At 52.4% G+C, this 25769-nt stretch overlaps 2 protein-coding genes across 3 annotated transcripts; one reads left to right on the plus strand and one right to left on the minus strand.

The window, feature by feature from the left end:
* Positions 1 to 2178: 2178 nt before the first annotated feature.
* On the minus strand, positions 2179 to 14654 carry PIANP (PILR alpha associated neural protein). 2 transcript variants are annotated; one of them, XM_052701736.1, is made up of 7 exons: positions 14486 to 14654; positions 14073 to 14213; positions 7898 to 7967; positions 7227 to 7792; positions 6750 to 6831; positions 6390 to 6617; positions 2179 to 6210 (listed from the first exon to the last, which is right to left on the minus strand). In XM_052701736.1, exons 3-7 carry the CDS (start codon positions 7912 to 7914, stop codon positions 6189 to 6191), a joined length of 915 nt encoding a protein of 304 aa, XP_052557696.1. In that variant the 5' UTR covers positions 7915 to 7967; positions 14073 to 14213; positions 14486 to 14654; the 3' UTR covers positions 2179 to 6188. The 2 variants fall into 2 exon arrangements, with proteins under 2 accessions (XP_052557696.1, XP_052557697.1); XM_052701737.1 differs by lacking the exons at positions 14073 to 14213; positions 14486 to 14654 and adding an exon at positions 8502 to 14016.
* A 5224-nt stretch (positions 14655 to 19878) lies between these two features.
* On the plus strand, positions 19879 to 22942 carry COPS7A (COP9 signalosome subunit 7A). Its single transcript, XM_052701740.1, has 7 exons — positions 19879 to 20085; positions 20179 to 20254; positions 20710 to 20798; positions 20874 to 21076; positions 21509 to 21614; positions 21905 to 22056; positions 22336 to 22942. The coding sequence occupies exons 1-7, from the start codon at positions 19924 to 19926 to the stop codon at positions 22373 to 22375; spliced, it is 828 nt and encodes a 275-aa protein (XP_052557700.1). The 5' UTR covers positions 19879 to 19923; the 3' UTR covers positions 22376 to 22942.
* Positions 22943 to 25769: the final 2827 nt, after the last annotated feature.

Raw genomic sequence — 25769 nt, forward strand, 5'->3', positions numbered from 1 at the left:
TCTGGTCACTTCCTGAGAAAGCTGGGCTTTGGATCAATGTGGAATGCGTCACTGAATGGTCTATTATTCACCAAGTGCAATGTGCACTGGGAGACAGAGCAGCCCTCAGTAAAGATTCAATTCTGCCTCTGAGGATCAAAGCAGGAGTAAACCAAAGGAACTACTCAGCTCCTTCACATGACACTGAAATGTGTGGTCTCTTGTTTCAGGGTGATTCTTCAAGGCAATTTTAAGTTGTGCATTACTCCCTATTAAATTGCCACCTACACAGCTGCATCCCTTGAGCATGGCATAGAGATACCTCTGACTTAAGCTGGTCATGCCTTTTGCCACCATTCCCAGTCCATACCACAGGCTTGAGAAGCACAGGGATGCTCAAAATTCTACAGGTGCTTTCCCTCCACTGCTTCCATGCCCATAGTGCTGGGCTGGCTGTCTCAAGGGCACTCTATGAGGGCACACTAAGTGGAAAACAACATGACAACCCCATAGGGATGAGCAGTGTAGGGCACATGCAGGCCTAACTCCCAACCCCAGCTGAGGAAGAATTCCTTGAGCAGGGGAAGCAAGCGAGTGCTCTAGCTCACTGCCAAAACCCTAACATGGACAGGCACCACCAGCAGACTTTTGCCTGAATTTTATTTCTTTTATTTTTTACATTATGGGAGAATTTATTGCAGGTTATTGAAGGCATTCAGCTGGAGGGAATCCCAGCTTTGGGAGCTGTTTTCATAATGTGTTTCTGCAGTAATCTCTTTCCCAAGAAATCACAGTGGTCAGCAATACCTTGTGCTTGAGTTTTGACCTCTTCCTGAGGGGCTTTTCACGTGTCTTGATGTAGTTGTGCAGTTTTTAGGTGTTGTTCTGTGATTTATTTGATGAACATGTCCCTTCCTTAAGTCTCCACCACCCTTTGTTTAGCATGCAACTCCCCTTTCCAGCCCCCTAAAAGTGAGCAACAAGGATGGGTATTCAAGGGGAGGAGGCAGAGCTGGGAGCAGGCTGAGAGGATGGGAATTCAGAGTGAGAAGTGGGCAAAAGCCACAGAGTGGAAAATGGTGGTGAGACAGGGCCAGAGTGGGGAGTCAGTACTCCAAGAAACCAGCAAAACTGGGTCAGTTCCTGGAGCTACTCCTGGTGAAGAAATGGGAAGCTCCCACTAAGCGCCTGCAGCCTCTGCAGAGAGGGCATTGGGGAAAAAAAAGCATCTGCTGACAGAGGAGCTAACAGGAAGGGCTGAAGCTCTAGCTGGAAGCAGCCAAGGTTTGTGTAAGCCATTTCACTGCACCAATGAGCATGTGAGTCTGTAATGTCAGCATAGTGAGAATCTGCCACCTCTCCAGCAACATTTCTTCAGCCTTCCAGCCCCACGGTCTCCTTACACAGCAGGTGAGAGCGGATTGGTCTCCAGAGCCAGTGATCAGTCACCAAAAGCAGCAGGGCTAAGGGACAGCCTCCTCCCACCCCTCAGCTCAGTGACAGAAAGAGGTGCTATCAGCCTCCCACAGACCCGGCTGGGGCAGCCCTCTCCACTATACTACGATGCCACAGCTGCCCTCTGGAGGTGCCACTGGCACTGCTGTAGTCTCCAGTACCCCTTCCTTGCCCACCCTAGCACCGATCAGCACTGGAGCTCACGAAGTGGGGGAGTTGCAGGAGACGAGGATGCTTAATTACAGTGCAGCCCTGGAAACCAGCAACAGCAGCAGCAGCACTATGGCCAGGAGGGGAGGCAGCAGGGCTGTAAATAGAAATTGCGGAGGCAGCCGCGGGGAACAGAGAGAGGGAGGCTTCTGCTCCTGCATCTCTCTGTCTCTCCAGCTTCACTCACCTCTCACCGCCACCCTGGCTCTCAGCACAAACCCGTGTGTGACAAGCAGCCCCAGAAAGTGGCTGGGTGGTAGCAGTTCTGCCACAAAAGCAGGGCTGAGAAGTGGGTGTGCAGAGTCCCCACAGCTTCCTGCAGCAGGACCAGCTCCTGGGGAAAGCTAGAAGGAAGGCTGTGAGACCTTTTTGGTCATGAGGAAGCCAAGTGAGATGAATGCAGAACTAAGACACTCTTGCTTTTGGAGGAAGGCACAGGACAGCAGACGCCTGAGCTCCAGTTCCACTGGTGTGAAATCCCTCTCTTCCCACCCCTGACATCTCTGTTGCAGCCTCTTCCACAGCAGCAAGAGCTTTGCTTGCAGTATTTTGCAAAGGTTTATTTAAAAATGTTGAAACTAACATCCCACAAGAATTGAGTATTTCACCACAAGAAGAAGAGAAATCCTACAAAAATATATATCACAGCGCACAAGGGCAGAGGAGGGGGAGCGAGACCGAGCGGAAAGCAGGAGGAAGAGCAAAGGGAGGGTGGGAGCTGCAGCAGAACGAGACCAAATGGTAGAGAGAGAACGAGAGCAGAGTGGGAGAGCAAAACAGCAGGAGGGGAGCAGAACCTGGAGGGAGACTCTGGTACAGGACAGGAGCAGGGAAACAGTGGGAGGGGGAAAACAACAGGAAAGGAGGAACAGATTGCTGACAGCTGGTGAAAGAAGGGCCCCCCTCCATTGTCTTGCCAAGGTAGGGCTAGAATACAGTGAGACATAGCCGGGGTATGGTTGGTTAGCTGGAGTTTGGCTCAGGGCTTTTGTACTGCAGGACTTGACTATAATGCTGTGCCATAGGAGTGGTTTTTCAGAGCGAAAAGCCAAAACCACAGTTTTACTCAGACCGATCTGAAGATGATGGTGTTTTCATATGAGAATGTGTGGGAGGTGAGCAAACAGCTCCTTTCCAAGCAATTTTCCTTAGCATGAAAGGGTGTGAAGGGCCAGATTTACAAGGGCACTTCGGTGCCGCAGAGGAAGAGGTAGATAGCCCTCTCTGAAGCTGTGGGACGCCGGGCTGGCTGTGTCGCCGTAAGTCACACTGGAGGAGAGCTGTGGAAGCACATGGCTGAGCTCTGTTCCCTTGTCAACCAGTCATCACCAACCAGATGGGAAAGCTCAGGCAGGATTTGGCCTAGTGGTCACCTCACTCTGTTGGGTGAAGAGAGTCGGGGTCTTGCTCCAACACAACACAGGGCAGGGGGGAAGGATTGTGCCCTGAGCCTTTCTTCCTTACCCCAGAAGGAAGACAAGGCCTCTTGTTTGCAAGAGCAAGTCCCTTGAGGAGTTCCACAGGGACGCGGCTGCCCAGCCCACCCAGACATTTCCATCTAAAGGACCAGAAATATCAGACAGGTCCAGCCCAACTCAACAAATTTTTTCAGTAGTTTTTCCCACACACATTTCTCTCTGTGAAATTTCCACTGGGCAAAATTCAACCCAGATCTTTTTCCTCCGGTCACCCGGAAGACAGGGAAACCTGTCAGATTGTGACTGAAAGGGTGCTGGCCTCTGCTTGGTGGTGTCAACTGGTCCATGTGTGCGCGCATCTCACAGAATATTACCTGGACCAAGTGAGGTGGCAGGCTCCATTCTGCACAGGGGAAGGTGGTTTGTAAGGCTCCAGCCATGGGGAAAACAGATGCAGTGAGATTATTTATTGACTGGAAGAAGCTTATGTGTCCGAACACATTTTGAATGTTTTGAATTTTGGAAGGACAGTGAAGGTTTTTCCCATATTTAACCTGTTTCACATGAGTGAATGACCATGATAAAAACATGTTTGGCTAGAATAGTTGGTGTTGGAAAAGATGTTCAGCGTTTCCAAGCTTCTGTTATTTTAAGAGCTTTCTTCACAGCATTTCCCTGCTTCCATCTTACCACAATGTCCATGGAAGGTTTCATTCCTTGGAGATACTTTAAATAGGAACAAAGACACATTAAAGGAAAACAAAACAAAACACTGAAATCTGATGTGTTTGCAGAGTTTACAAAGCATGTCCAGCAGAGCACAGGGCTTTCCTGCAGCAAGTGTTGGAAAAGGTTTTCACTACCCCTTCTGCAGTGCCCTGCCACTTTCTCACAGGGCTTCTCTTGAACACAGCATGTGGAAAGTCCAAGGACAGCCCTTGAAGTGGTAGAGTCTAAACTCTGGCCTTGTTTCAATGAGCGCTATTGATCAAAGAGCAATCTAATTAGCCCGGTCTGGAGGATTACTTAAACAAGTTGAAGGCATTATATTGTAAACTGCCAGGAATAACTGATGCAGCCCTTTGCAGGCTGCGTGCAGACGTCCCTCTCCAGCTCTGTTCATGCCAGAGCGAGGGGGAACAGCCCTGACCTGCACTCAGGGGTGGTGGGAGCAGGGCAGCGGGCAGGAAGAGCCAGGGGCTCCCTTGTTTGTCTGTCCGCAACTTGAAATGTCCACTAAAGCCTCGAGAGGGGCCTCAGTGAAGAAAAAGCTCAGTAATAGATTGGTTTACAGTGAAGCAATAATATCCACTGCTGAGAGTGGAGACTCAGCCTGTGCTTAGATTAGAGACCTCCAGAGTCCTTTTCCACCTACATCTTTCATCCATTCTGTGCTTCTAATAAGCCGATAACTTTATTTGACCTGTCATTTTCTCCAAATCTCTACTGTTTTCCATGAAGCTTATTGTAAGTTACCCTCTCATTTAAATGTCCTTCACAGTGAGCCAGGTGGGACCTGGGATCACTAGTCGTTCAGCTGGGTAAATGGGCAGAACCAGACCCTGTAGGAAACTCCCTGTGCTTTGTCCTGTCAAGAATATGCTCTTACTACAGAGATAAAGGGGGAAAGGCCATTTCCTATTTTTGGAGATAAAAGATAATTTTTTGTCAGAGACCTTGTGCCGTACACTACAGCCTTAAAATGGTGGCCGAGTTCCTGTCTCTGGACCCATCAGTCCATTAGGTCTTGGGGCAACCTTACCTAAATTTGTATCATTCTGCAGTTCAGTGGCTGCTATGTTAGTCTGCGAATTTATTTGAAGGTATCCACAAAAGCCAAGGGGGGGGAACAACTGTTGCTAACAATGTGTGGTCAGGGAAGTTGGCATCCCGTGTCTGGCGGCACATAGGTACCCCTCTCTCATGCCCTTGGCGAGCATTGCCTCAGGGCTCTCCCATCACAAGGCATTCCAAAAGAGACCTCCCAATAGCGCATGTCAACCCCCAAAGCTCTCTAAATCACTCTTTTCCATCCCAAGCAAATAGAGTCATCTCTGCTGCTCATTGCCTGCAGCCCGAGTGTCAAAAAGCAATTCCCTACCACAGCCCAGCAAAGCTCACACTCCTCGTACGCAGCTGTATCTGCTTGCTGCATTTTCGCTGCTTCAGCAGGATCTCAATGGACAGGACTCTTGCTAAATGCCCAGAAGGCTTCAACTCTGATTTTCTGATGAACATCACCACAGAGTAGAGATAAAACCTTGATGAAGGAGACTGAGGGGGCAGAACGGAGCAGCAAGGAGACTTCCAAGGGATCTGAACATTTGGAAAACTAAAGGAACTTTTTCCAACCTTAACTGGCAAGAGAAAAGGGGAGAAGGAACTGAGAGAAAAAAATAGAAACACTGGGAACTAAGATGAAGAATGATACAAGCTGAAGACAGAAAACAGAGGAGTGCTAGGCAGAAAGAAAATGGGAAGATGTGAATATCAAAGGTGGGGTAATGCTTCCTTCAAGGAAATGGATAGCTGAGAGGGACAGGTGCTATGTGAGCCTCTTCTTCCCAAGATTTGCCTTCGGGCCCTCAGGAAAGCCAAGGCCTTGGGAACAGGAGGATCTGCCACCACCTGATCCCAAGCCCAGAGGTGAAGCTGCAGCCACTGAACTCCAGACATTCACATCAAAGCACACGACACAGGAAGGGACACACAGAGGGGCCATGGGGACAGGGGGACAAGGGGACGCCTTTCCACCTCACCTACCCCTTTGTCAGGCATGCACTGGTGGCAGAGTCGCAGAGGTCGGACAGCGTGTGTGTGTGTGTGCGAGGAGAAAGGCAGGGCAGGCTATGACTTCACAAAACCAACAGCTGCCTCCCCTCCCACGTCCTGCTCGCTCCGCATCCCGTCCTGCACGGTGGCCTCCAACCTTCCCCCTCAGGATGCTAGCAAGACCCAGCTCGTCCATTTGCCCAGGCACATCCTGGTGGAGTTAGTTAACGACTGTGGCAGCGGGCCGTGGCACAAGGAGATTGTTTTTTTCCTGGGGTAGCAGAGGTGGCAGAAGCGTGGGCTCCCCGCTGTGGCAGGAGGGTCGGGGAGCCAGCTCTGCTTCTCCCATCTGCATCACAGGTTCACCAGTGGAATTCTGGGGGGAAAAGGGAATTGGAAAAGAATTAAAGGTGGGTGCTTGAGCTGCCCTGGAGCCCCCCTAACCAGTCAGTGCTCTTTTCTCCCAAAGGCCCTCCTCGGAGGGTTGAACTGCCCCGCTCATCCTCAACCTTATGCTCTCTGTGCCTGCCACCCACGGCTCCCTGCTGGACTCACCGGTTGAGCTGGAAGGCGGTGCTTTTCCCATGGCCCCCCAGTTTCTCTACACCCTCCTGCCCCTGCCTGGGTTCCTCCGCTTCAGGGGTGGGTGCTAGGGAGTCACTGTAGGGCCCCAGGATGCTGATGGCAGTGGGGGACAGGTCTGTGAGGGGCTGCTGGCTGTCCTGCTGCCTCCCACCGCTCTGCTGCCCAGAATGGCGCCGGCGCTTCTGATTACGGTCCCAGCTTGGGAGAGAAGAGCAGCAAGATGATAAGTGCCCCTTGCATCCAGGGGTTCAGCACATTCTTCAGCACCCAAGTCCATAGTCCCAGAGCACCATCATGAAACAACATCCATGAATTCCAAGCACCACTTACCAGAACTTGAATATGATCCCAGTGGCAACCAGGACAATGATGATAGAGATGGTGATCGTGACGTACAGTTGGGGATCCACTCCTGCAAGACAAAGGGGACAAGGACAGTGTGGCAGCCACCCTATCAGCCTCCACAAAGCAGCAATTTATTCAGGCTTCCTGCTGGGGCACTGATGGGTTTTGCAGAAAGACCTAAGGGAATAACACAGAGTTGCATCAGGGTAGGTCAGACCGGGCATTAGGAAAAGGTTCTTCACCAGAGAGTGATCAGGCACTGGAACAGGTTCCTCAAGGAAAAGGGAACAGCCCCAGGCTGCTGGAGGACAACACTTTCAAAGAGTTTGAATTTTGGGATGGTCCTGCATGGGGCCAGGAGTGGGACTTGGTAACATCTGTGGGTCCCTTCCAACTTGGGATACACTATGATTCTATGGTTGTAGGCAAGAACGATGCTGGGAGAAGCAACAGGCAGCCTACCTTCACCCCGGGGCCCGAACAGGAAGGGCCGCAGGGTGGCTGGGGTCTCACGCAGATTGAGCCCCGCATTGTGCAGCAGCGAGTGGGAGTTGGGCTGCGCCGTCGCCATCCCACGTGGTGAGACAAAGGTGTAACCCAGTGGTGGGAAGCCGGGGTTGGCCGAGTTGGCATCCCCTCCATCCTCATCTGACACTGTGGGGCCCCACACTATGGCCCAGGGGTACTGGGAGGAAGGCATGCCATCCTCAAAGCCAGAGGGGGTGGCAGGCCTGACTCCTGCTGCTTGGCGTCTCAGCCGCACGGTATGGCGCTGGTCCCCTCCTCGGGGGATCAGGACCCGCTGGCGTGGCGTGGCAAGGCGTGAATCCCACTCCGGCAGTGAGGTCCTGTCCCAGATGCATATGGGCCGGAGGGCCGAGGGGCTGCGACGGGCACAGAGAGGCCGGGCAGCCATGGGGCCACGAGGGCGGAGAGACCAGACGGCGGGTGGAGGAATGGCTGAAACCAGGAGGAGGAAGTGCCATAGCTGCAGGGAGTGGATGGAGGAGACCAGGAAAGGCATCCTGCTGCGGGAGGAGGAAGAACAAGTTACCCAGTTGTCTCTCACGCTAGGAAGGCCCGCTGCATGTGCACCTGTCTCCTTCCCGCATACACAGGGGCTGTGAACCTACCAGGCACCGGGGTCCATCGCAGATGCAGCAACACCTCGTCACACGGCGAGGTCCTGCCTCATGCTGCTCACTGGAAGGCAAGAGAGAGAGGTTAAGTTGTGCCCTCACCTCGTGGCTGTCGCTCTCTGCTCGGCACTGGAAACCCCCAGCCCTGACGGGCAGAGCATGGCACAACATGGCAGTGCATGCAGGTATATCCATCACAGCACTGCTCCCCAACCCACAGAAACACACACAGGGGAGCATGAGCTGCCTCCTGAGCACACGTGTAGAGACACGTGAGCAGCCTCCCGGGAGACACTCCTGTCTGAGGGCCGAGGGGGGGCTCCGGCGCTTTTGTTTGCTTATCACCAGAACAAGTTGGAATCTTAATTCCCGTGTTTATTTATAGTGTGGAGCATGTAATCCATTTATTAAAAAGGAGCCTCTTCATTGTGTGCCGGGGTGAGGGAGCGAGAGGGGAAGCGCACAAGTGATAAACCAGGAAGACTGGGAAAGAGAGAGTGAATCAGCGAGAAAAGTCCAGCATTAGTGAAGAACTTAAGAGCGAAATATGCCTATCAAATATTTAGTATTTACTTTCCTCTTAGCTAAACGGAATTACCTTTCTACACTCCTTGTCCAAGCGTCCTCCGCACCGCACCGCCCCTCCCTTCCTCCGCCAGCTCTCCCATTGCCAGTCACCCATCCGCTGGGGGCAGCGCAGGGCCGGGCGCAGCACCTGGATGGGTTTCGGCACCAGTCCGGCAGCTGCGCTGCCGCCTGCCCTTCATGCCGCTTGCCTCTTCCCTTCAGCGACTGGCGCAGCGCCGGCCCTTCCCCAGTGAGCTGTTATGTACCTGACCCGGGATTCACTCCGCAGCACAGACTTCATGCAGGAAAAATCATTCACGACATTCAGCTTGTCCCTTCACCGTGAAGGGGGAAGCTCGAGCACTGACAACCCCCATTTGTGCCCTCCTGCGGTTCTGGGATGGAGAAAAGAGAGCGCTTGGCCCTGGGAACTCAGGAGGGAGTCATCGTGGAGGCTGAGCATCTCCAGTCCTGCGCCCGCCGCACTGCACCTTGCAGCTCCCAGGGAGCCGCGGCTGTCTCCCTTCTTGGTCCTTGGCAGCCCTGCACCGCAGCCCCTCCCGAGCTGGAAGCCTTTCTCCTGCAGCCTTCCTCGCTGGGCTGGGGGCCCTCGCCCCACCGCGTGCGCCTGAAAAGAGGGGCTGGGAGGAAGAACACCTAAGAAGAGAGCATCTGTCTGGTTCCCACTGCATTAACCCGGGATATTTTTAGTTTTCTTCTGTTAAATATTTAAACAAAGTTCACAGGAAAAAAGGAATTGTCGGCTAATGTGCCCTGCCCTTCCCTCCAGGGCAAGATCTGTCTCTGGAGAGATCCACAGATGAAGATGAGGACAAAAGAGCAGCTATTCTCAGCGTTTCTTTGTACTTTGCTCCTGAACCTCTAAGCCTTAGAAGGGGCTCGTTAAAATGCAGCTCTGTGGAGAAGCAGCAGAATGGAGCAAGTTTCTTCCAAAGCTAGAGACTCCCTCATGCTAGCAAGATCTTGGCCATCTGGATGGTGATCATGATGCTGTGGAGGATCGTGTCTGGCAAGGAAATCTGAGACAGAATTTCCTTTGGACTTGGGAAAGGGAGGGAATTCCAAATGTCAGGAATCTCTCTGTGTGAGTCTGTCAGGCCAGGGTGCATGCAAACCACTGGGCTGCCTTCAGGATGCCACAGCTGGTAATAGACAGCTGTTCCCTCTGGGTGAAAAGACACATTCTGCATGGAATTACCAGTCACAGCACTGGCATCAGGCCGAAGATGTGAATATGGGTAGTGCCACTGCAGAAGTGGAAATTCTCTCCATCTGGAGGTGAACAGCCATGCTAGTCCCACAGGGCAGAGGGGGACACAACTAATAGTGCCAGCACTCCTCCTTGGAGAGCTATGGCACGATATGGGGCACAGCGCCGGCCTGCATTCCCCCCCCCTCACCATGCTCTGTTTGCTCAATGGCACGAGTCACCCAGCTCCAGTCTAGCAGTAGAGACTTCCCTGCACTGCCTGCCTCAGTGAACTCCAGCAAAAGCACCGAGCATTCCCAGGATCTAAAGCCTGAAAACAGGGATCCCTACTATACCCTACAGACCCAAACTGTTCTCGCTTTTGCACCTGGAAACCTAAATTTCAGCCCTAGGAAGCAGGTTGTGGCTGTAACCAGACCTGAGGGCAGGGAGCGAGACCCGCACATCTGCTGTGATGGTGACAGCTGGAAATCAGGTGCAAGGCTCAGACCTAAGGCACTTTTGTAAACAGATCCTGCCACAGACAGTGAAAAGCAAGTGATTTCTTATGCCCTACCCTAAAGGCAGCTCCAGAGGAGTGCAAGACTGAGACAATGTCAGTTGCTGCCAGTCAGTGCATTCTGTTTTGTTCATGATATCGAGGCCAGAGACTCAAGTGTGTGTCCTGGCACGAGCAGAGCAGGCATGTTTGATGAAAGAGCACCAGCATTTCTCCCACATGAGAGCAAAGGGGAAGGAATTCGTGCTGAAATGCCAGCAGCAAGGGCTGGACTCTCCTATGCACTCAGCACTGGTGCTGAGAGCAGGGCATGGATCTCCCTGCAGTGTACCTGCACAGCAGCAGATAAAGCATGTCTGGGGCATTCTGCGTTGAGCTGCTGACAGGGGGAGTTGTGTCCTGAGGACAGACACTGCCATGCTTCAGGGCAAGCACAGCAAATGCCCTTGACTCAGTTTCTATCCTGCTGCTGAAAAGAATAGCAGATCTTTGGGGGGAAGGAGGAAGCTTGAATGCTCTTCCTGCCTGGAGATACAAATCCCAGTGTCTTTGCACCTCACACCATTCAGGTGGTTGTTGTTTGCCAGGGAGACTGGATTTCTGCATCAGCACCACCTGGCACAGTTCCTGCATTCAGCTGTCTCCCAGGTCTAATTGTGATAAAAATGGACAGGGCTGCTTCCAGGGTGAAGAGATGGACCTGTGTGCTTTCACTCTAGGTACAGGGCCTTCATCACCGTGTTCCAGCGTCCTGTTATGCACAGATGACAGAGTGTGAATGACAAAGCTATTTCCCCAGGGCACTTCACTGAGCTCAGTTTGTGAATCTCGGTGCTTGGAAGCAAGGAGTAAGAATTACATTGCTCGTTGCTATTGCATACAGACCCCACTACGGGGTCAGACCGTAGATCTGGAGCCAATCCAGGAGTTGGAGATTAGGAGTTGCTCTGAGTGAATTTGCAGGATGGAAGCCCAAATCATGCTGCTGCTCCCCTAAGCCAGTGATACAGCCAAGCGTCCTCCCTCTGTAAATCTCCTGCAGCCCACAACCACTGCAGCTGGGATGTGAGAGCAGATCTCAGCAGCCCTGCCTCAAAGCACACATGGCAGCTCACCAAGGGAGCTGGGAATGTGCACCCTAACTAGTGCCTGGGAGTGCAACCTGCTGCATGCCAGCTCTGAGCAGGGAGCACAGGTTGAACCGCAGATATGACTCCTGAGTTCTGGAGGACAGATGCCACCGTGCTTGGATGAAGCCCTGAGATTTGCTACGGGCAACTCCTCCATGTCCACAACTCTGGTATGCAGTAGTCCCAAGGAGAAATCCTATTCCAATATAAAAGCTCTCACTGGAATAGAAGAGTGGAGGTGCCAGCCACGTGCAGTACTACCCGTGCTGTAGCTCGCTCACATCAAAAGCAATCTGTAACCTTCTGTTACAAAATACTGAAGTTTGACAAATTCATATGGGGAACAATACTATTAATAAAGAGGGCTACATACTAGAACGGTTTGCCTGAGACTCGGTGAATTCCCTGCTGCCTGAAGCATTTACATGTATTTCTCAAAGAGATGCTCTAGTTCTACCCGAGGCTGTGGGCTTGACACAGGAAATGAAATGGGTGAAATTCTCTGGCCTGTGCAGCACTGTAGATCAGACTGGATGATCAAAATGGTCCCCTGGCCCTAAAATCTGAGAATCTCACAGCTCTCGGTGCTGAGAAGAGATCGACTCTGACCGGGGATGCTGGGTGAGGCTGAGCACACGCAGGACATGCTGGTGACAAGCGGGCAGCCTCCTCCATCTGGGGATGGGAAGGGAGCTGCGCCCACTCCTGCCTGGCTCGGCTGGCAGACGATGATCTATCTGTATTTTTGTAGCATCTCGGGCTCGACTGCTGTGCTACTGTGCCTCTAGGAATGGAGCTGTCTGCTCTCCAAGCGCTCCAGCTAGTTCCAAATGCAGCAGTCTGTTTGCTCAGCCACTCAATCTGTCGGGAATGCATCACCGTGCCTCTCCACACCGCTCTCCTGCGAGAACCGGGTCTGGTTAAGGTCTCCAAGCCGGTATTCAACATGGGATGGGGCCCTGCAACCTAAGCAATCAATCACCTCTACTTATGTAGCGGTGACCTCACGTGACAGATATATTCCAGTGGAACAACAAAATTGCCGACCACTTTGGGGAGCAGGGGAGGGATAGGAGAAGGGAAAAGATGCTTATGGCCCTGAGGAACAGAACAACCACCAGAGGTGGGCCAAGATTATGAAACTTGCTACCAGCTGAAACAGCACTCGCCATTAGCAACCCTGCAGCACCGAGAGCTTCATGCAAATCCTCTCTGTGCCTGGCTCCCCCACGGCAACGATCCCACTCAGAACGGTAATAAAAAATCAAAACAAACCTGAGGGGGACCCAGCCTTGCTCACGGAGGCAGAACGCTGGCTGGCATTTGTAACTCCCAGCCAGCACCCAGGACTATGGTGATAGCTACTGATAGGTAATGGCACTCTGGGACTGTGGAGCCCAGCAGCTTCCTCTGGGCATTGAGCGGAGAGAGTTGGGACACTTGGCAGTGAGATGCTGCAACACCGCTTGTGCCCCAAGCATCCTGCATCTACGTTTTTCTTGGTGGCTGCGAACATCCTGGAGCTTGTGGTCCAAGATGCAGAGCTGCAATCGTTTTGGTAGCAGCAACCATGAGTCTCAGTGCTGGTAAGAAGGGATTCTGCATCCTTCTGGGAGGGAACGGGGAAAAGAAAGGATTCCAGGTCAGCTGCCCTAAGGAAGCAGTCGGTACACTTGAAGGAGCTCAGACCGCTGGAGGTGTGAGGCGAAGTACTGGTGCCCAGCCATGGGAGAAGCTGAGCCCATTTGGGGAGGGATTTCCTGTGTGCTTGTGGGAATGATGGCTCACAGAGCAAGTTGACCTCGGGGCTGGCATTCTGAATGTTGTGGCTCATGTCAGGCTGCTCTGCCTGCTTCCCAACAGGAGATAGGCTGGTGGTAGTGCCGTGGTCCAGCCAGCCTCATGGAGGGGCCTGTGGGCTCACTCAGTGTCAGTGCAGGTCCTGCAGGGCTCAGTGCCAGCTGGCGGGCATACCACTGCTGGGTGCCAGGGCAAGAACCCGTGGGCTGGGCATGGAAATGCTGGGCTAGGGCACACTCCAGGGATGCAGAGTTGATGGTGCCCGTGCATTTGGAAACCTCGGTATCTAGGGAACAGGATTCACTACAGATATCCCTGACAAGCGGTCCTCTGAGCTCAAGTCTTCCTGCATTTGGGAACTGTGAGCATGGCCCCATTCCAGCCAGCACTCTAGGATACCGGTCCCCTGCCATCTAGTGCCTGCCTGCAATACATGTCATGAGTCTGCCAATCTCCTGCCTCCCAGCTTTCTACTGTTCTCAGGCATCCGAGTGCTCCAGGTGCCGTCTCCCCATCCAAGTTGCTCTCTGTGACACGATGCACCCCTGGCCGTGCAGGAGGAGGGATTGACCTCTCCGTTTCTTCTCTCCAGCTGCGCCAATTAGGCTGAAGTCGTCTGGCTCAACGCAGGCTCCGGTGCTCCAGAACAACAGGTCTGTGATGGAGCCCGGGGCTGGAGGGCGAGAGGCAGCAACGCCGCGGCTGTGCCCGCTCCCTCCCGGTCTCTCTGTACCTCCAGCCCGGAGAGGAAAAGGAGGAGCGGCGGGGAAAGAAGACGGCCGGCTGGGAGGGGACGGGTACCTCGATGGGGAGAGGGGAAAGAAGGGAGAAAGGACACGGGGAAGGAGACGGGGAGAGAGGATTCGTGGACGGGCGCACACCGCCCGCCCCTCGCCCTGCGGCCCCGTCCCCATGCCGTGCCCGAGCCCGGAGCGAACTTACCTTGCGGGGAGCCGGGCGGGGCGCAGCCGGGGTGGTGGGGCCGGGGGCAGGAGGAGCACGGCCACTGCCGCCGCTGCCGCTCATGGTCAGGACGAAAGAAGGAGAGCAGGAGAAGGAAGGTTCGGCGAGGCTGAGCCCTGGCTGAGGGAGAGGGAGCGAGAGATGCCTTGAAATAAACAGCTGCCGAGCGCTGGTCCAGCCCCTCTTTCTCTCTCTCCGTCTCCGTCTCTCTCGCTCTCTGCCTCCCGTTAACCCCATGGCTGCTGGCACGGCCGCGGGCCGGCACCGTCGCCCTCGAGCCTGCTGCAGTCCGAGGAGCGCCCTCCCGGGAGGCCCGCCGCCCGGAGCCCCGGTGCCGGGTTTGCAGGGGCACCGCCGGTCCCTCCCCGCCCTCCCCGGCCGCCCCGCCGGACCTGCCCGGGGCTGCTGTCTCTCCGCCGCCGCTGCCCGCTCCGCGCCGCTCCCGTCGTGTCGGTTATTTCGGGATCTTCCCAGGAAGCGATTGGGTTGCTATGGAGAGAGGTGTCTCCAAGGGACCCGCCGCTTCCCTCGGCAGAGCGAACGCCTCCGCCGGACGGCTCCGGCCTCGGGGACCCCTCGGGATCCCCCTCCCCGCCGTGCCCCTGCCGCCTTCGTTCCTCCTTCCCCCGCCCCGCGTCCCCGTCTCGCCGAGCTCCGGGCCCGGGGCCTTAGCCCCGGAGGCCGGCGTGGGACCGGGGGAGCCCCACGGGCAGAGCCGAGGCGCCCACGCGTGGGCCGAGTGGGACACCGGGTGCTGTGGGAGCAAAGCGGGGTCTGCTCCAGCCGCGGGATCGGCCCGCAGGTCCCCGAGCTGTCTGCTGGGGATCGATGGATGCGTCTGGAGATGGCAGGGATGTGGCGGTGAAAGGAGAGAAAAAAGATTGTGTGCCTCGGAGGGGCTGCGTGTTTTGCAGGGAGATTCGCCCTCCACCATCAGCACCATCAGCAGGCACAGGCCAAATCAGGAGGCGGCTGCCAAGCAGCCCTGGGTAGGAGATGAAAGTCGGAGGCATCAAGGCAGCTTCCACTCCAGGGTCTGAAATATGAGGGAGCCAGAAAGCAATTTCCTCAGATCCTCAGAAACAATCAAACTTTTCATCATGAAGTGATGAGGAAAGGCTGTCACTGACCCTGATAAAACAGGAAATAGTACAGATGGCGCTGCTCTATGAAGCAACCTGCCACAGTACCAGGAACAGACACAGGTGACCAAAGGGCACTCAGTACACAGCCCAAGTGCAGCGCGTTGCCTGGAACAGGCTGTGCCACTTTCCGACAGACCTTAGGGCTCTGGGGCTGCTGCCGTCCATCAGACCCTCCGTGAGTTCCCTCCCACACTTGTGAGCAGGACTGTGAACACCTTTCACCCATCAGGTCTTTTGTAAGCCTTTGGAAGCGTCCATGGGATTTTCACATTTGGGACAGTGACTGTGCATGGCTGGATGTGCCTGCACGCCGCTGCTCAGGGTGGTTAGAGGACAGGACAGGACAGGATAGCACTGACTGGAGACTTGTCGTGGTTGGGCTCCAAGGGGAGCCAAAGGCAGAAAGCTCTGGAAGGGGCTACCTCAGCCATACAGGCTCCTTCTGACCTTTTCAAATTATGATGAATGTGTTTAGAATAATTGGGAAGCACAAAACAGTTGAGAAAATTCAACCAGGGAAAGGTCAGTTAAAGGGCGAAAATCAAAATGACGTAAACACTAAAAATCCCCCTGAAGAGCAAAACTGCAGAAGGAAGCCAGAGGCAGGAAAGAGAAGGAGGAGGAGGAAGATGCTGTAGGGATCAAGGAAACCCTGGGAGGTGTGAGAGAAGTCAGGAAAGGAATTGGGGCAACGCGAACAGCAAGTGCAGGAGCTGATGTCATGCTTACATCACTCTCACCTGACATAAAGGGAAAGGCAAGCTTCTCTGGGAGCATGGGTCTGGAAAAGCAGAGTGACAAAAGGAGGCACTTGGGATGGGCTGAAAGAAACAACAGGGACATTTGAGTGAAGAGCTGCATCGGGTGGGCTGCTGGAGCTGCAGGTGGATGGCTGTGAAAAGAGAAGATGAGAGATATATTAAGAAGGAAGTGTTATTCTGAGGGTGTTCGAGTGAAGGTGATGTGAAGACAAAATGAAGATGGAAATGTGAAAACTCCCTCTGCTGTGTATTTGGCCAAGATTTGGACCAGGATCGATAGTGTACCTTCTGCACCATCGCACCTAGAAAGATGGAAGGCTGTTATTTCTGCCTGGCACGCTCATCACGTAGAGGTTATTTACACCAGTCCTGAGGCCAAGTGGACCTCTGCTGCTCTGATTTAGCTATGTGTCCTGAGGGCAGTGAGGCTCCTGCAGTTGCTCTGCTGTCCATCAGTCCATCAGCTCATCTTCAGTTGCCATGGGCCGCATTCAGCTGGGCTTGACAAATGAAGCAGAGTCTGAAAGGTAAATAAGCTCCAATAAGTTGTATGAGAGAGAGCCAGCAGTCAGACAAAGATGCTGCTGGTGACTGTGCTGGAGGAGACCCCATGGCCATGCTGCTGGGCAAAACCCTGCTGGGCAGAGCAGTCTGGCCAGCAAGCTGAAATAAATTGAGCAGAAAATACTGAGGAAGCTGTGTGTGCTAGAGAGTGGTGAAGGAGGAGCCCAAGGCATTGGCTACAGGCAAGGGGAAAGGACTTGCAACTGTGGCACATTGCAGAAAGGATGTCATCAAGGTACCTCGGCTGATGGCATGGCAAGTATAAAATACAGGCAACAGATCCTTAGAGAAGCCAGGTTCCTCAGTCCTATTCTCGAAAAACAACTTGTTAATAAGTTCTGGAATTTCAGAGATGTCCCAGAAGACTGGAGAAGAGCAGTGCTGTGCTGGTGTTTGTAAAGAGCAAACAGAAGACCTGAAAATTTCTAGGCAAAGCAAGAGAAGAGCTGATATGAGATTCTTCAGCTAATGCCAGTCAGCCTGATTTGAAGGAGACTGATCTTGCTGCATAAACTTGTTTTGTTCTTGTCAGTCTTTGATGTGACTTCAGGTTTATTTGGAATAGGTGATGGCTTAGATCTATTTAGGCTTCTGGAAGCATTAATATCCCAAAACAATCTGGTGAGGAAAAAACAGCCTTACACAATATTAACAGAGCAGGAGATTAAGTGGACCAGTTAACTGTGTTGAACCAAATGCAAAGGGCCCACGTCTGAAAGCCCCTCACCGAGTGACAGTTTCTGATGTGGATGCCCAAGTATGAGTCCTTGGTCCGGTGTAAGTCACTATTTAATTCAGTGCTTGGTGAGCAGATATGTTTTATTCTGATAGTTTGCTGAAGACACGAATATTGTTAGTATTAAAAATAACGAGGGTAGGGCCAGTGCAGAATGACCTGTTGCATTGGTAAGGTGGTCACTCTCCTAAAACTTCTTGTAAGACAGATGAGAGCAAATTGTACAGCTGTGAAAAGGAAAAGATGTCCACGAAGTAGATAAGACTATGTCTACAGTGAGCAACTTTCAGTACTGAAAAAAAGGTATCTTAAAAGGAATCAGACAGAAAACAAACAAACAAAAACCAACACCAGCACAGTCTCTGTGGACAATACTGCAGAAGTGCCTGGCTGTGCAAAGACAAGAGTGAGAAGAAGAAGGGAGATGATCAGGCCTCTCTGTGCTGAAGTCCATGCTTTAAAAATAACTCTGAATCAAAGACGATCTGAAGGCTAGAGATCTCAGTAATTTAAAGAGGTCAACCTGTTTAACTTATCAAAAAGCAGAAAGAGACATGACCTGACTACAGCATGACTTCCTTCCTGGGGAAAAGCATACCAGGTATTCTGGCAGAGAATAAACGAGAGCCAGTCACTGGGCAATGCCTAATCACAGACACAGGCCATCATGTGAGGTGAAAGTTCCTCTCTTCTGGAGAATCATGATTGGAGGCTGTCTGAAAAAAAGAGTTCCTCATCTGCAAATTCCCAGGGGAATTAAGAGAGTGCATGGGAATAAGAATTACTGTGCAGCCACCGTCCTCTTAAACTCCTTTATAAGCAATAGATGTCAGGCTGCCCTAGATGTAATTAGGCACAGGTCTTACCACTCTGTGTATTAACCTAGTACAAGTTATAGGGTTAAAAATCTTCCTGATCTTGTTGCGTGCCAAAGAGATTTGCCCCATTCTTACAAGCTCTTTGCCTAAGAGTCTGTGCCACTTGCACAGAGTTGTGAAAAATCATCTCAGAAGATGTGACCATGTTTGGAGAAGGGCTAGAGAACAAATATTGTCAGCATATTGACAAGTCATTTTGATTTTGCAGTGGTAAAGAGAGAAGCCACTTAGAACAATACAGTATGACTCTGCAGACCCTGCAGGCTCTAAAGTGGGGCAGTGGGTACAGGGGAAAGAAGGTGGATCTACAGCAGGAAAAGAATGGTACTTTCATTCTGGGAAGAGGGGGGTAAAGGGAGAGGTAGCTGCAGAGAGGACTACAAATCCCCAACACTCAGAAATAATAACCCACAACCTCCAGATATTATGAGATTCATCTTAAAATTTGGAAACGCTGTAAAGGCTTGTGTTCATCTGCACTCCTACTTTTGACCCCTAACGTTTGACTCAGGTTACACAGACATCTCATTTCACAGTTACCCTGTAATGTTAAGATAGGCATTCAAGAATTTGTAACAGAATGAAATCATGGGACTTAGAGACTCCAAAAATCCGAAATTTAATCTCAACATCTGTTGTTCTGATCTAGGGATGAGGCAAAGGCTTTGCTAAGTTACGGGTAAGATACCGTGCGCTCACATTGCCCACAAGACGATGGCCTTCTCATTTAGAGAGCTCAGGGTGTGATTCATTCCTTGCCCTTGTTTTAGCTCCGTGCAGGACAAAGGAGAAGAAAAATTGTGGTGACCCTGCAAAGAGCACACAGGACCTGGGGTCAGCGCGGAGGAGGAGAACGGAGGGAGGCTGGTGCAGCTGGGATGCTCAGGCTGCCTTGCTTTATCGGACTAATAATGAAAGGCAGCAAGCGTGTCAGAGAGTGTGAGAGAAACAGATCGATAGGAAGATAAAACTGAGATGGAAGGAGCCAACGAGGGGGCGGGGGAAAGAGCAATAAATGCTACAGAGCAGCAGGGCTATGCTTTAACCTGATCAGAATGCACCCTGCGCTGGTGTCGGTGGATGCACCAGGTGTCAGGGTGTGGTGAAGCAGACCTGAGCACGGGAATGGAGAGGTGAACGCAGGAAGGAGATAGTTATACCTCGTGTTGTAGTTCACCTGCACGGCCCCTGCTCGACCTTGTCAGCCCTTCTCCTCCCTCGATCCCTCCGTAAGGAGAACCGCAGGCCTCGCTATCTCTGAGAGTAATCACGGCCGTTCCCCACATCCCTGGCCATAGCGCTTGCGGCGATGCTTGTGGCTGTGGTGAGCAGCGAGCCACTTCCACGGCATCCGAGTGGCGGGGCCGCCACCATTATAACTCAGACTTCCACCTCGGCCTCCCAGCACTGGGCCCCCTTCCTGCCGGCAGCCTCAGCGTGGAGACCAAGCTCTGGCCTGGCCCCGACCTCCGAGGAGCCCAACGGCGCCAAGCGGACGGCAATCCCGGTCAGCACCGGGAGCCGCCCGCGGGACCGTCCGGCCCGCCCCGCCCGAGCAGTCCTCCGCCGCCGGGGGGCGCCCCGCCGCTCTGCCCGCGTGGCGTCACACCCGGAAGCTGACGGTCGTGCGACGCCGCCACCATAGAGGAGCGGTCTCGGGGCGGGCTGGAGGTGGCGCCCGGCGGCGGGGCCGGGGCCTGCGGGACGCCATCGCGGCGGGACCGAGTCCCCGGCGGCGGCGGCGGGATGGCGGCCGAGGGAAAGGTGACGGGGCAGAGCCAGGAACAGTTCCTGCTGCTGGCCAAGGCTGCCCGCGGCGCCGCGCTCGCCAGTCTCATCCACCAGGTGCTGGAGGCCCCGGGCATCTACGTCTTCGGGGAGCTGCTGGACATGCCGGCCGTCCGCGAGGTGAGCCCGCCCCGTCACGCCCTGCCCTGCCCTGCCCTGCCCGCGGCTGGGCCTGGGGCGCGGCGGGGCTTGACTCTTCCCTCTGTCCCGCAGCTGGCCGATTCCGAGTTCTCTCCCGTCTTCCACCTGCTCACCATCTTCGCCTATGGCACCTACGCCGACTACTTGGGTGAGGTCGGGCTCGGGGGCTTGAGCCCTGTGCCACCAGGCTGGGGGCGAGGTTGTGTTTGGGCATGGGGCCGAGGAGGCCCACAGTAACAGGCGCTGCTGCTTGCGTGCTGCCATTTGTGTGCTGCATGGGGAACTTCCAAAAGCATCTTGGCAACGGTGTTTGTGAGGAGTGGAGGGAAGGACTGAGGAATCCATTGGGATGCGGAAGCCTCCATAAATAAGGTGTGGGACAGCTAGAGGAGTGGCTTGAAATGGAGGAGAGGAGAGGCTGCTCGGAAAAGGTCCTTTGAGCTGTGGATTAATGGTGACGGCTTGTCAAGATAAAGCATCGCTTTGGGGATTGGTGTGCTGAAGCTCTAAGAAATGGGACTGGTGCAAATGTTTCCATTGCAGGATTGGGTAATAGAAAATGAGGTATGAATTCTAATACCTGCTTCTTCCCTTTGACGACAGCTGAAGCAGCAAACCTCCCTCCCCTGACAGAGGCTCAGAAGAACAAACTGAGGCACCTGTCAGTCGTCACTCTGGCTGCCAAGATCAAGGTAATCCCCCTATTTTACCTCTAGTTTTCCTTCTTCTGAGTTTACCTCGTGGTAATTACTGTCATGTCCCCACAGTGCATCCCCTATTCGGTGTTGCTGGAGCAGTTACAGCTGAAGAATGTCCGGCAACTGGAGGACCTCGTGATCGAGGCGGTGTATGCAGATGTGCTGCGAGGGAGCTTGGATCAGCGGAACCAGCGCCTGGAGGTGGATTACAGCATTGGGAGGGACATCCGGAGGGAGGAGCTAAGCACCATCACCCGCACATTGCAGGAGTGGTGAGGAGGAAGCCGCCCATATTAATACCTTAAAAAGTTGCAGGAATGGTCAGGGGCTTCGCCAGATCATCCTCTGTGTGTTGATGGAAGGCAGCGTAGCAATGTGACCTTCTCTATTCCTTTTCCCTTACGGCAGTGGAAAATAATTTTTGAAATTCTTCCACATTGGAGGGGTGAGGAAAACTGCAGCAAATTTTGCATCCAGTCCCACCTGCTGGCAAGAGTCTTTCTGAGTATATGTCTGTAGCTCCTAACCTAGTGCCACTTTGTTATGTGTTTCCCTCCTAGGTAATAATGTCACTACGTTATTACATTGGACTGGCGCCCCTGTGCCTATCCTGCCTAGAGTAGCCATTGCCTTCCAGAATTCTTGCTCTCTACAGTTAAATCTATCATCTTCATGTCCTGTTCAGCTTAACGTTTTCTCTACAGGTGCCAGGGCTGTGAAGTTGTCTTGTCTGGCATTGAAGAACAGGTTAGCCGAGCCAACCAACACAAAGAACAACAGCTGGCACTAAAGCAGCAGATAGAGAGTGAGGTGAGTGGGCTGAAGAGGGAGAAGGCAGTACCCCTTGCTTAAAGAAAGAATAGAACCAGTATCCTGTTGTTAACTTACAGCCCTTGCTCAAGTAAGGCATTACCCTGTGCTAAAACCCTCGGGGGGTTGTGCCTGAAGAAGAACTGTGATTCAGCTAAACATTTCTCAGCATTGCAGAGGTCTGGACAGCAGTTAGCACTTAGCTCCAGGTCTTTTAAAAAAGGGAAGAGGAGAAAAAAAGAGAAAAAAACTTGAGAAATTACTTGGTTTTTGTTTCACTGCTGTTACAGGTGGCAAATCTGAAGAAGACAATTAAAGTGACAACAGCAGCTGCTGCTGCAGCCACATCTCAAGACCCGGAACAGCACCTCACAGAGCTCAGGGAACCTGCCCCTGGCACCAACCAGCGCCAGACCAGCAAGAAGACTTCCAAAGCCAAAGGGTGAGGAATGGTGGCCAATGAACATAGCCTTTGCCTTATGTGTATTCAGGGGAGTTCTGTTTGGTAGCAGTGAGGTCACTGACTGCAGGGGTCTGCACCCTAGACCTGGGATGGTCCAGCCTGACCTCTGCCTCCTGCTTATTCAGAAGGTGCAGCTTTTGATCTGGAGCACGACTCATAAGCCTTCCTTGAATGCCAGCTGCTCTTTGTGTACACTTAGAAAAGGAAGTCAGAGATGAAATTTAGTGTCCAGTCTAAAACTTCTTCATCTCTCCACAGGCTCCGGGGCAGTGCGAAGATTTGGTCTAAATCAAACTAGTTGGATCTCCCTTCACAGGTCGGAGGGTGAGAGGAAGAGACTTGGGACTCTTGCTACCCCTCCACCTCCTAAGTGTGATGCTTCTGAGCTCGTTTCTGAGATCTGTCTTGCCAACTAATTTTCCTGCATGTTCTCTCTTCTGTCTTCTTTACTTCCTTTCTGGGCAGTGCTTCCCACCTTTTAATCATGTCACACTCTAAGCTTCCAGTTGAATGCGTTAGTGTTTCCTCTACCCCTCAAGGTTCCATCACCACAATCACATTTCTTTCTTTATCCCTGTCTTTTGGCAGGTAAATTTAAAGAGTCATAAAAGTCTGTCTGTCACCTTTGCATCTGTAGGGCATCACAGAAGCTTGGAAAGAGTGCAGTGGTGCTTAGCAATCATTTTGGCTCTCTGAGACCCCTGGGACACCTTGTTCCAGGATGCAGCTGCCATCTCTGATTGTTTAATCTTTGTTTTGCTAGGTGGGAGGGTAGTTTTCGAAGGGATTCTTTTAAAAGAATATAAATATATTATAAATATATATAAACAATAAAAATATAGATCTATGGACATATCTGTACAAACTTGTGCTCCTGTGTTGGTGTCTGTTTATCTCATATACCAATTTTTAGATATTTTAAAATAAGCCATGATTTTGAGAGCCCCTGTCCTATTTATGGGTGCAGTGCCTTCAGAATACCTCTCATTCTAGAAGGAAGTGCCACGTTGTTGGGATAACAGTCCATAAAGCTGGAATTAACCTTAAATAGAATTTAAAGAGTCTCTTATGTAATTGCTTTGCATCCAGAATATTGGGGACCCTCAAAGGTAGATGCAGGCATTGATGGGGGAAATAAAAAATCATGTTTGTTTCGGTTCACAGGTTTTGGGAAAAAATGGGAAGTGATGATACAGAGAATTGTCTGAAAAACGAATGACAGTAACACAGTTAGTGCCCTTCTGGGGAGTTTCCATAGAATAGGTGTTGCTCAGCCTGTTCTTCGATGACACCAAGAAAAAAAATCCAGTGAAATTGTCTGCTGTGAGGTGCCCAGAATAAAGCCATCATGTTCTTCAGAGGATGCATCTATGAGACTGGCTTGGAGCAGAGGCAGCCAGCTGCGCATGTCACGCTGCATGATGGCTCTGTGGCAGTGTACGCTGATGTAAATTGACGTTGTGACTCCTATACCCACTCAGTTCTGCCTGTGCTAACGTTTGATTCTTTGAATCTGGATTTTGTGCCTGAGCGAGCCACCAAATAATTAGTGTAACAACAGAAAACCCTGAACTTTGTCTGCATGAATGGGACTTACTCAATTCAGTGGCTTGGATGAACTCGTCTGCATCATTTCCCTATGCAAGCCTATGAGAGCTGGAGCTAAGGCAGTAGAGGGGAGGCAGTACAGAGGGGAGCAAGGCTTGTTAAGGATGTATGGCAATGGAGGGTTTGAGACCATTTTTGAAGTGGTAACAAGGTGTGAGGTCATCTCAAACACCACAAAGTGCCATCTTGTGTCATACTGATATTATTTTGCTGGTTCTGGACTGACGTACTGCAGCACTGAGTTCCAGTGGGAAATGAATGTCTCCTGTGCCCAGAAACTGCCAGCGATTACAGGCAGAGTCATCTTTGTGGGTAGCAGAGGCCCCATGTGCAAGGTCAGGTAGGATATGCCAGCTGCTCCTGTGTGATATCTGTCCCTGGTCAGGGGCTCCCTAAGGGCAGCCCCAGATTCATGATCCCATGCACCAAGGCATCAGGTGCAGCCAGCTGACACAGACATACTAAGTAAGAGAGTTGTGGCATGATGTTGTCTGGGCAGGAGGGGCAAATCTGCCTGTGGGAGCAGATTTGCAGATTGCAGGCATCTACATCAGGTTTGTCTCAGCATTCTTAGAGAGGTCTGGCTAATTGGCAGCAATAGTGAGTTTACTTGATGAGTCCTGTTTTCCATAAAACACAGCAAGGGGTGGTGACTATGCTTTCAGCTTTTGTTTAAATTATTTTGAGCCTTCCTACCTCTGCATAGCATCACCTTCATCTGTTTGTTTCAGTGAAGAAGGTTGCTGTGCTCTCTGCATTTGCAAATGTCTGAGAGATGCAGTGATGACTGCATGCATCAAATTTGCCCACCTCTGGGAAGGGCAAGTCTAGGAGAAATGTTAACAGGGAAATGCTACCTGGCAAGCACTAAGATAGCAATCACATGTCCTTTGGAAAGAGGAGCCACTTGTAAAGCCACCGTGCCTTGAACCTAGGGAGGGAGGAGAATGGAGAATGGACTCTGAAGGGGAACAGAAGGTAAATTAGAATCTTTTGAGCTGGAAGGGACCTTTGAAAGTCATCTAGTCCAACTCCCCTGCAGTGAACAGGGACATCTGCAGCTAGATGAGGTTGCTCAAAACCTCCAACCTGACCTTGCACATTTCCAGGAATGGGGCTTCCACCACAGCTCTGGGCAACCTGTTCCTGTGTCTCACCACTCGTATTATACAAAATGTCCTTATATTCAATCTAAATCTCCCCTCTTTTAGTATGAAACCATTTCCTCTTGTCCTGTCACAGCAGACTCTGCTGAAGAGTCTGTCCCCTTCTTTCTTATAGCCCCTCTTCATATACTGATAGGCCGCCAGCAGGTTTCTCCAGTGCCTCCTCTTGTCTGTGTTGATCAGCTCCAGCTCTCAGTGTGTCCTTGTAGGGGAGGTGTTCCATCCCTTGGATCACTTCTGTGGCCCTCCTCTGGATGTGTTCCAATAGGCCCATGTCTCTCCTGTACTCCACATCTGGACGCAGTACTACAGGTGAGGTCTCACCAGCTCAGAGCAGAGGGGCAGGATCACCTCCCTTGCCCTGCTGGCCACACTTTTTTGATGCAGCCTAGGATACAGTTGGCTTTCTGGGCTGTGAGGGCACGTGGCTGGCTTGTGTTCAGCTGCCATCTGTCAGTAACCCCAAGTTCTTTCTGACAGGGCTGTGCTCCATCCTTACATCCTCCGGCTTGTCTTGATAGAAAGAGTCGCCACAGCCCAGGTGCAAAACCCCCCACTTGGGGTTATCGGACCTCCTGATGTTCACCTGGACCCATTGCTTGAGCCTGTCTAGGTCCCCACGAATGGCATCTCAACCCTCGAGCGTGTCAACCATCTCACAGCTTGGTGTCATCCGCAAGGGTGACACTGCTAAGGGTATAGCTGATCCCATTGCCAGTGTCATCAGTGAAGATGTTAAAGAGCACTGATCTGTGAAGAACAGGGCACAGATGGGGGAGGCACTCGGGCACTTCACAGCTACCCCAAGCTAGTGACGTGATGCAATGGGGACGGTGTGGTGACACCTCTCGACATTTGTCGAGAACCCACCACTGGAAGAGCAGGCACAGCTGTCTGGCCGAGCACAGCTGGCACTCA

The sequence above is a fragment of the Tympanuchus pallidicinctus genome, unplaced genomic scaffold (assembly GCF_026119805.1).
Source record: "Tympanuchus pallidicinctus isolate F22 unplaced genomic scaffold, pur_lepc_1.0 scaffold40, whole genome shotgun sequence".
Lineage (NCBI taxonomy): Eukaryota > Metazoa > Chordata > Aves > Galliformes > Phasianidae > Tympanuchus > Tympanuchus pallidicinctus.

Coding starts and splice junctions, on each gene's coding strand:
- COPS7A (XM_052701740.1), top strand. CDS start 19,924: ATGGCGGCCGAGGGAAAGGTGACGGGGCAGAGCCAGGAACAGTTCCTG. Junction 20,255..20,709: donor CACCTACGCCGACTACTTGG/GTGAGGTCGGGC, acceptor CTTTGACGACAG/CTGAAGCAGCAAACCTCCCT. Junction 20,799..20,873: donor CTCTGGCTGCCAAGATCAAG/GTAATCCCCCTA, acceptor ATGTCCCCACAG/TGCATCCCCTATTCGGTGTT.
- PIANP (XM_052701736.1), bottom strand. Junction 6,832..7,226: donor GTTCGGGCCCCGGGGTGAAG/GTAGGCTGCCTG, acceptor TTTGTCTTGCAG/GAGTGGATCCCCAACTGTAC. Junction 6,211..6,389: donor ACCGCCTTCCAGCTCAACCG/GTGAGTCCAGCA, acceptor TTTTCCCCCCAG/AATTCCACTGGTGAACCTGT.